The sequence below is a fragment of the Monopterus albus genome, unplaced genomic scaffold (genome assembly GCF_001952655.1).
Source record: "Monopterus albus unplaced genomic scaffold, M_albus_1.0 scaffold38.1, whole genome shotgun sequence".
Taxonomy (NCBI): Eukaryota; Metazoa; Chordata; class Actinopteri; order Synbranchiformes; family Synbranchidae; genus Monopterus; species Monopterus albus.
Window position 1 is genome coordinate 2,778,879 of NW_018127918.1, and position 9,540 is coordinate 2,788,418.

Genomic DNA, 9,540 nt, shown 5'->3' on the forward strand with positions numbered 1-9,540 from the left:
TTAGCACCAGAATATTTCTGTTTCTTTTATGCAGAAAAATTGTAACGGCTAGTTATATTTGGATGTTTAAATGATTAATCATTAGTGGAAGACATGACTTCAATAACATCCATCTCCCAAATATGGTAGGACATGTCAGTCCGAATACCAGATAAACAGGCAGAAAATCAATGACAATGATGAATACATCATTATAATAGATGTGTTTGTTCAGTAAAGACCTATAATAGCACAGGTCCAATATAGACACAGAACTGTATGAATTATTTATTTTAAGGCCTTGTCCATGCTGTGCATTATGTACCACACGATCCACTGTGAGTTTTAAACAGCCACTGATTAAACTCAGGATTGAGATTCAAGAAACTTAAAAGACATTTATTTTTGGAGTAAACATTATCACAACTTCAGAATAATCTTATTAAAACCCAATTTTATGAATTAGTTGACAATTGTCTACCAGAGATTAAGCAGTTACTGATCACACAAAAGTGAAATTGACTTGTTAAATCAACTAATCCTAGTCCTCGTTACATGCATATTATACAATTAATATTTTAACATAGTGTAGTTGGACAAACTGGTAAAACTGCTAAAAACCACTTGTGCTATTGATGTTTTTCTGTTATTAAGCCTTGAAATAAGGCTTACAAAAGTACTGTTACTGTTGGATTCCCTTACTTCTTTGAATTTCTCTCATATATAAATGGCTAAACTGCTTTGTATATTCTGCTAGAGACCACAATGGAAAACTTAGAGGCCATTAACATCTTTACAATTCTAGGTAATCTCTAAATTATTAAAATATTTAAGCAACTTGCCTCTGGGCAGCTGTAAGTAAAAACAACAGTCTGGAACAAAATGTAACCTCGGCTATGCTGGTATCTAAATGAAATAGCACTTGAAAGAGGTCTCCAAACTCCAAAACACACAAAGTAAATCTCATTTCTGAATAAAGAAAGATGGAAAAGTTGTGGTTCAACATACCTGCTAACTGAGACCATGGGCCCAGAGTGCTCACTGGATCTCTGCTAGAACTTCAGACTCCTTTCTTTAAGCAAGTGGCCATAGAGGCACTGGAAAGATTTTAATCCACAGTGAAATTTCCTAATCCCAGCCACATGCCACCATGTACACTGGCTTCATACAGAGGAGACAGCCAGAGAGCTCCCAATGGGCGTCACTTATCTCTGAGTGGCAGGGTGACTGCCTTCATCACTCCACTAAAAAAACCTAATAATGCAAACTGTGAATTCACAACATCAGCACCGGAATCATGGCTGCAGTTCTTGGCAGTGTAAATTTATGACCAGCGTAAGCATGGGAATATTGTGGAAGCAGAGAAAGCCTTCAGCGCTTTTGTGTGGTAGAAAGTGCATCTATTGAAGGGGCCAGCGGTCCCTATGCAGCACCCATGCTGTTTTTGTTTTCAGCCCTGAGAACATTTGGGATTTGCATTGGCCCTCACAAAGAAATCCCTCAATTGCATTTCCCCTGGTCCCCCTCCCCCTCTTCGAACCTGCAAGGCTGCCTCACATTTGCATTAAAATGAAGAGCGGAGGAAACAGTGTCTTTGCCATATTCTGCTGGCTGCAGAAAGACCATTTTCATATCAGTTGAGCATATTTCCATGATCTATTGTGATATAAAAGATGCTTTGAATTAATAAGATGCCCCTTGGCAATGGGCACAAGATGCAGTTAGCACAAGAAAACTATGGCAGAAGATGCAGTGTTGCTGCTGTTCTTACATGCTACTAAAATAATTTTAACCATAACAGTCATAACATATAATCTGTAAATGTTTTTTTTTTTTTTTACTTAACCTACTTTCTCGAATAGCCCATTTAAATTACACTGTTAAAAATAGGGCTTGATCTGTTTTCTCTGGTTTACATTAAGCATGTCAAGCGGCTTGTGCTGGTAACATGATTAAAGCTCACCACAGAAATGGCTCCATCTGGTGCACAACTTCTATACAACACCTTAAACCCTAAAAATACCTGTAATACTGTATTTTTTTACAAATTTCACTACTTTGAAAACCATTTGTCTACAATTCTTTGCTTTGATATTCCCTCAAAACTGAAAGAATCCAAAATGTCAGCAATACTCACTTGCTGAACACAAAACCTATCTATTCACTATAGAGGACAGTAGGTCAAAGATGAAGCAGGAAGTTGATGTGGAAACTATGATGCTTGGGTGATAGTTTCTATTACTATTGCTTTCTCTATGAAATAGGTTTGGTTAAACTGGGGCTTTGTTTAAAGCCTGTCTAACTGAGTGGTTTGTTGTGGTTACCGATTTGTTGACTCATTCAGACAACCTCAACATCTTCCCTCTGTGGACTTGTGGTCCTGTAACAACATCAGATTGTTAAGAATCATAATGCCAATGGCTGTTAGGTCTCTGACACTTGAAAGTGAACATATGTTGTGTTTGGGTATTTGCTCAAACAACTGATGCTGTCAGATTTCTTGGAAGGACAGTCTCGATCATCTGTCTGCTAATGTTTTTTGCCCATTGGTTGTCATTGTAGCAATCATACAACTTTCCCAGATCACATTAATTAATTTGGCAAGCCCTATGTTATTATTACTCACAGTAATGACAGCAAGAAAATACAAAAATTAGACCAGTAAACTGTAATAATTTGGCATTGGCGGCAGGTTCAACATCCTCTACAAAATGTTTCTCTCCAGGATGGGCTCCTGGGCCATAATCCGTCTGAAACCAAGGCCCCTCATGTCCAGTGTTTTAAAGTTTCCATCCAGGATCAGTTCTGCCACAGCACGGCCCGCTGCAGGGGACTGCTGCAGGCCGTGGCCGCTGAAGCCAGTAGCAAAGTACATGTTGTTGATCACAGGGTGATCACCAATGATACCGTTCTGGTCAAAGGTGTTGTAGTCATAGAAACCTGCCCATGCACTGGTCACCTTGGGGGAGAAACAAGAGGTCAAGGGCTAATGTCACATTCACGTCACATTGTTTATACCATAATTACAAGCAGTCAGGTTTGGAAAAAGTCCGCTTACTAGTTTTAGGTTCAAGTTGAGAGATATTAGGATAAATTTCTCCCATGTGATGAAAAGAACAAAAGAAGTGTCAAACTGCTGGCAGAATGGCTACAAATGCAGAACTGCTGGCAGTTATGTACATCTAAATAACATCCAATCAATCATAATACCCATCAGTCAATTTATACAGTTTGTTTGTGTCTGGTTTCACTTGTTAATGAACTGTTGCAAGTCCATAGAACCAAAAAAGCAGCTAATTTACTGATGAATGTGCAAAGCTGCCACAAACCACTTTGGAATATTGTGTGGGAAAAGTTGGGAAAAAAAGAAGCTTTCCTATTGTCTTCTAATTGCATCGCCGCTGTGTGGAACTCAAGAGGGATGTTTTCGGAACAGCTCCGTTTTTACACAAGAAGAACTTTGGGATAAAAGTTTGAAATTAAGAGAAGCCAATGCATTTTATTTGAACGGGCTTCATATGGAATACTGTAGGTTGTGTCTGCAAATCTTAGGCTTTAACAAAAATGATCAGTATTGGCTTTTAAAAATCCATTAAGAATAACACTGCAGTGATGGGAATAATTAAGTGGAGTGGACTTCCATACCTGTAAGATGACTAACAGACAAAAAAAAATAATGGAAATCTCATACACCCCCCACTTATAGAACAAAGTATCCTGACCCTCACCTTAAGTTTCTCAAAAGCAGGAACACGATATGCCAATCTGGGCCAAACACTGTCCTCAAAAAACTGGTGGTCCACCTCCAAATTACTGGTGTCTGGCTCATCTGCCTGAGGACAGACATGTGGAAAAGCCAGTTTGACCATCTATCAAACCGTTCATTCTAATAAGTACAAATAATCAAGTAAACAGCATAGAGATAACAAACCTCCTTTGGCGATGCGCCAGTGATGTAGTTTCCTCCTAACCCTTCTCTTCTGAAGTACATTCCAGAGTAATCAATCAGGAAGGGAGTGTCTAGACCTGGACCATCAGGACAGTGGACTACATAAATGTACCTGAAAGAGAGTTCAAGAGGAATCAGTTACACAGGCAAGTTATATCATCAAGGTCTTACATGCAGCACTCTTAAAATCCTGCCTAAACAGCACTTTCCTGCCATTGAAACGAGTGGAAGGTATTTCATGCTAACATTCAGTTAACCTTTGTAGTGGAATTTTTGGTGTGAAAATGGTAAAAGTTTAAGTGCTGTCGCTTGGGTTTTATTCTTTTTTCTGAGTGAAAAAGCTTCTGCAACATCTGGATCAACCCATGGGCTCGCAGATGATAGGGAGGTGTGAAGGAAACACCTTGAAATTACAGCTGACAGTCAGCATTATGAAGTTAGTTTTCCAATTTACTGGTGAGCAAAGTCCAAACAAAGTGTCAGAATACTAATGAACTGCACTGTATGAGGCCTTGCCAGCTCCTTTCAATGAAAATGTGATATTTTGACAGCACTTGTGTTGTTTTTTTTTTTTTAAAGGCAAAACATCCCCTTCAAGTCAGTGACCAACCTTTTCCGAGGCTCAACAGGCACTGGAGTTCCAGCGATGGTGTCTTTAGGGTTGGAGCTGATTCCCAGCATCTCTGCCAGTTTACCAGAAAAGGCTCCTGCTGCATTCACCACAATAGCACATTCCACCATCTGGTACTCCAGGCCTTTTGGCATCTGCACCTGCTCGACACAAGCCGTTATCCCATCATGTACAACACTACAGGCCACTGCTCCTGTGGTGGTGTGTCAGCGAAGTAGATCCTAAACTCTGCTGGCTAATTAACCATATTCACCCAACCAGTACTGCCTAGAGTTTGCGCAGACTTCAGAGAGATGCTATATTTTTCAAGGTGACAGATGCAGCGCTTTCATGTCAAAATCCAAACAACATCACTTTGAATTTAAGATACATATCAGCAGCATTATGAAAGTCATATTCTGGGCTCCTTAAGATCTTTTGAATGGCTTTTGATTTTTTTGTTTTGACAAGGCTGAACAAATGTGCCATATTTTCAAACACTGGGAAAAATATGAAAGAAAAGCTCAGTCAGGATCTGTATTGACTTTATCAGAGCTGAAAGGATTGATCGATCAATCGGCAGTATGTTCTAGTACTGCATTTTTAAGCACTAGTGGTGTGGATTACAACTGAGTCAGACAAATGGACAGATTCTGCTTAAGACAAAAACAACATGGCTGACTTATAAAAAAGCAAGTCTGTTGATATAACCCTGATTATATATTAATCTATGACTGCATAAAGAGGAAAACTGTCCTGACATTTCTAAAGTAACCATAAAAAGGCGTTCAGTGACACTGGATTATACTGTCTGACTTCATCGGAAGATCTCTGAACATGTCAAATATTCAGACAAACACTCACAGTCCCACTTACTTTGACAGAATTTATTCTCTTGTAAACCACAGGGTCACCACCAGGACTTGTCATCATACTTACTGTATATTTAAAATCTGTGGAGGAGAAAGATGTACTGTTTGTACTGCAGCAGCCAACAATGTTCAAAACAGATCAATATGTAAATATTGATTATATATAAAACAAGTATAATAGAGTGTTGTTAATTTAATGGTATTAGCTACTTGGAGGAGATTTTAAGGATTTCACACAAATAAAATACACCTTTAGATATGTTTTTGCAGAATAACATTTCACTGAGAAATTATTTTTTAATCTTGGTGGACATCTGTTCCTTCCATGACTACTCAGGATTTTCCTCAATGGGTCAGATCGCACGGCTCTGTTTTTACACTAAACCCAATATGACATGAACACAGAAGGACCACATGCAGAGTTACAGTAGTTAAAAAATACTAAATGAAGGCAGGTCTTTTTAGGCTGCAGCACTGGTGTTCTTGTGTTGATGTAACATGCTGGTTAATATACTGGCAAGTGGGAGGAATGTAGTGCTCAACAGTGAAGTAAATTACACTGCTTACACTTCATCCACAGAAATGTACATCAGGATCTTTCTGTGTCAAGTCATAACAAACCTGTAACTTCCCCACAGCACTGAATGACTCCCATTGACATGGCTTTCCTCCTGAAGGCGTTCAGCAGACTCCAGGGGTCAAACCAGCCCTCATTCTCCAACCCTGGAGAGCAAGACAAACAAAGATCAAACAGCCCAAATATGAACAAGTCTTTGCAGGAACAAAAAAAAACAAAACAAAAACCAAAAATAAAAACTAAATCACAGAAATCTGAGTGTACAGTAAACGAGTAAACACACTGGAACAACCAACCAACAATAAACTAGCTGTGATTAGAAGGGAGCCTCTGTGACTGTGGTAAAAATGTCACTTCTGCCTCTCTGACCATTTGTCATTTATTAAACCAAATTGCATGCACCTTGTATCTTATACCCTGTAAAGTATACACTAAAATAACTCACTATTATTTGCACTCACCATATGAAGCAAGCGCCACACCATCTGTGTTTATCCATGGAAATTTCTCCTTTAGTTGTGTAGGAGAGAGAAGTGTCACTTTGGCTCCGACTTGCCTGGAATCACATAATTAGATACAGTATCTGAAGCATCAGGGTTGCCATTTGTGAACAAACAGGCTCTCTGTTTGCACTTTCTATTGCTCTGCTATCACACTGTTACACAGGACAAACACCTCTGGGTGCTGTAGTTCTCCTCCATGATGTGAGCAACCTCCTCACTGGCCAGGAAGAGATATCCAGATTGGTTGAACTGCAGGTCCACTGGGTCTTCATTCAACACGCCCAGGTGTTCCTGCCAGGACAAAGAGGTGTGACTTTGCACTAATTAATGATGATGATTAATGATCATTTCTATAATAAGAAAGTGGAGAAATAAAAAAAAAAAACATGTAACATGGTTGTATCATGCTGCCTTCAAGCACCTGAATGCAGTATGCACTCCTGAAAGCCATAGCAGTGTTGGTCCTACACTGTAAACAACACGTTTGTTCTCAGGGTGATGCTATAGGGATGACTCACAAAGGGAAGAGATCAAACTTTGACTATAAGTTTAGCTGTCTTTACATTTAAGGATATAGCTAACAGCCTAACTATGGCTTGGCCAGGAAGTTACTGTCCCCAGCCAAGAAATGGTCTTTATAACCCACAGTAAAAACATGAATTGTGGTTTTGTACAAATTAAACAAAAAAGATATACTGTGGAATTAGTGAGCTTTAGATATGTTGGCAGGTAGATTTTGTTACCACTGGACTAAATTCATAGAAAGGCTCCGGGAAGCAGCTGTGTGCTGCTCTTTAACAGAGTTGGGGCAGTTAAACTAGACGAACATTTGCCAAACCTTCCAGTTATCTTTATCATTAAAGTCTTTTCTGTTGTACAACTGAAAATGTAGTTTGACAACACTTGTGAGAAAACATTTCTCTCACCTTTGTGCTGCTTGTCTATGTTTTCTAGTACAGCATGTACTTTAAAGGTTAAATTTACTCAGTTTCCAAACCATGTTTTTCGGGACATTTCTATTCAGTATAACCTACATTGATGTTCCTCATGAAATCTGCGGAGGCCAGGGAGAGGTGGATGTTCTCAGGCAGGGAGAACTGCTGTCGGATCCCCCCAGCAGACAGCACTGTCGAGGCCTGGGAGTACTAGAGAGTCACATGCAGAGGGAAGCTTTTCAGAATAAGAATCTGCTTTATTGGCCAGGTGTGTCGGACAGACGAGGAATTTGACTCTGGTACATTGGCTCTCAATGTGCATGTACATATCCCCATGCAAGGAGCAAGTAAACAGTAAACCAGCATAAGGCTGTGTAGTATAACAAAATAAGCAGTATTTACAAGCAACAAGCAGTGCAAAATAAGCAGTATAAACAGGGATATACAGATTACTGAATGATGCTGCTTGTAAGGTGTATATCAAGTGGCTTTTAACCCATTATTTCCGTTACTCCCTGATGAGGGGTAAGACATAACAGTTGGCTTTGATTAGGTAAATGTGGTCTGAATAAATTTGTCTATGAATATAAAAAGTCTGTGTCTTCCAAGGCTAGAATATACAGAAACGGGCTCCTCACCGTTAGGTCCCTCTCCACCACAATAACTTTCACCCCTTCTCGCACCCTCTCCTTCTGCTTCAGCCAGTAGGCAATGGACCAGCCCATCACACCGCCACCAATAATCACAATGTCAGCCCTTTCAGGAGGAAGGTTCGGGTTTATATCAAAGGGACTCCAGCTGCTCCCTGGCAGGGCATCAGCCGCCTTCTTCCTCATGGCTGCCAGTTGGGCTTCCAGCTCTGATACAGAAAAGTAGAAACTTTATTCAGCTGCATCATTATGTTGCAGATGTTGACTCGCACTTTACAACTCAAGATCTTCTCTGAATCTTTCGCTACCACTCTCCAATTCGGCACGCAGTAATTCACATATCAGAAAGTATATTACTATGAATTTGATGTAAGCGTCCTAAAGTTAGCGTAACGTTAGAGTAAGGAGTAGCAGGAACTCTTTAAAGTTTACATGGTGACAAAAATGAAAGTTTCTTGGAACACTGCACTGCATGCTTTCAACTGTGACATCCAAGTTGATTATATTTGTGGACAGCCAAATCATTAAATGCTATAGGGATTTCTTGATGTAAATGTCGCTCCTATTATCTCATGAGGGAAGAGTAAACAACACTCATCAGACCCTTTGAGATCCCCCACCTTTAAAGAAGTCATTCCGGAGAGGTTTGCCTGTGCTCAGGTTTTGACCTAACGTGGACGGACCATACATCCATGTGTATTGCTCTGTCACCCGTCGCGAGGTAAATAATCCATGCGCCCTCCGCACCTTCACATGCAGCCTCCGCCACGCTGACATTGCAGTGGGCTAACTAACTAGCTAGCTAGCTAAACAGTCGGCGAACAGGTCCGTGGAAACGAAAGCAACAGTGGCAAGTGGCTTACATGCATCACATTCAAATAGGTGCACGCCAATGACCGTGTGGTCATATAAAAGCCGAGCCAAAATAAACAAAAAGAAGCAAAGTGAGACAGGTTTACACCGGTATTACAGTGTTTCCTTCTAAATAAGAGCAGACAGTTGGCTATGGCGCCCCCTTGCCATCGTTGCTTGGAACTGATTGTTAGTTCATGAAAGGCACAAACTGGGGCTGTGAACAGGTATGAGTAAAATTTAGATTTAGACGATCTGTATTCATTATTTAGTCTGTAATTATCACATCCTGCAGTTACTACACTAATATATTGTGGCGCTCTACTGGTTCGGATGAGCGGAGCTGGCCTGACCCTATCCTAAACTGTGACATCTAACTATCCAGCTGTGTGCTGGCACCTAGGCTGACATTGAGGAGAACACCTTCTCTGTCTTTTATTGAACAGAATAAGAATGCAAAATGAAACTGCGATATACCTGGCACCGTGTGCTCACAGGAAAAGAAAATAGCAGTAAAAGAAAGCAGTAGCAACACTCCCTCAGGGCATTCCATGTTCCGCGCCAACTGCGATCACCCTGACACACCCACCTGTTACCCCTCTTATACTCTCCC

The 9,540-nt window shown here is 40.4% G+C and overlaps 3 protein-coding genes across 9 annotated transcripts in view; 2 read left to right on the forward strand and 1 right to left on the reverse strand.

Moving 5' to 3' along the window:
• Positions 1-9,540, forward strand: part of rad51d (RAD51 paralog D) — a 477,561-nt gene that overhangs the window by 373,850 nt on the left and 94,171 nt on the right. The window lies entirely within an intron of this gene.
• The window catches only part of LOC109959351 (N-acetyltransferase 9-like), a 561,041-nt gene that overhangs the window by 181,654 nt on the left and 369,847 nt on the right, over positions 1-9,540 (forward strand). The gene's annotated exons all lie outside the window — the stretch shown is intronic.
• foxred1 (FAD-dependent oxidoreductase domain containing 1) overlaps positions 363-9,540 on the reverse strand; it is a 34,302-nt gene continuing 25,124 nt past the window's right edge. Inside the window, exons 1-11 of one of the 5 annotated variants that reach the window (XM_020598600.1) lie at positions 9,405-9,521; positions 8,064-8,284; positions 7,525-7,635; positions 6,663-6,781; positions 6,449-6,543; positions 6,032-6,133; positions 5,415-5,491; positions 4,539-4,699; positions 3,911-4,040; positions 3,708-3,812; positions 363-2,938 (exon numbers count right to left, since the gene is read on the reverse strand). In XM_020598600.1, the coding sequence (XP_020454256.1) occupies positions 2,684-2,938; positions 3,708-3,812; positions 3,911-4,040; positions 4,539-4,699; positions 5,415-5,491; positions 6,032-6,133; positions 6,449-6,543; positions 6,663-6,781; positions 7,525-7,635; positions 8,064-8,284; positions 9,405-9,480 (1,452 nt within the window). In that variant the 5' untranslated portion in view covers positions 9,481-9,521 and the 3' untranslated portion in view covers positions 363-2,683. Of the gene's footprint in view, positions 2,939-3,707; positions 3,813-3,910; positions 4,041-4,538; positions 4,700-5,414; positions 5,492-6,031; positions 6,134-6,448; positions 6,544-6,662; positions 6,782-7,524; positions 7,636-8,063; positions 8,285-8,695; positions 9,102-9,404; positions 9,522-9,540 lie in introns of those variants that run through there. The other 4 variants (XM_020598601.1, XM_020598599.1, XM_020598598.1 and 1 more) reach the window with 4 other exon arrangements.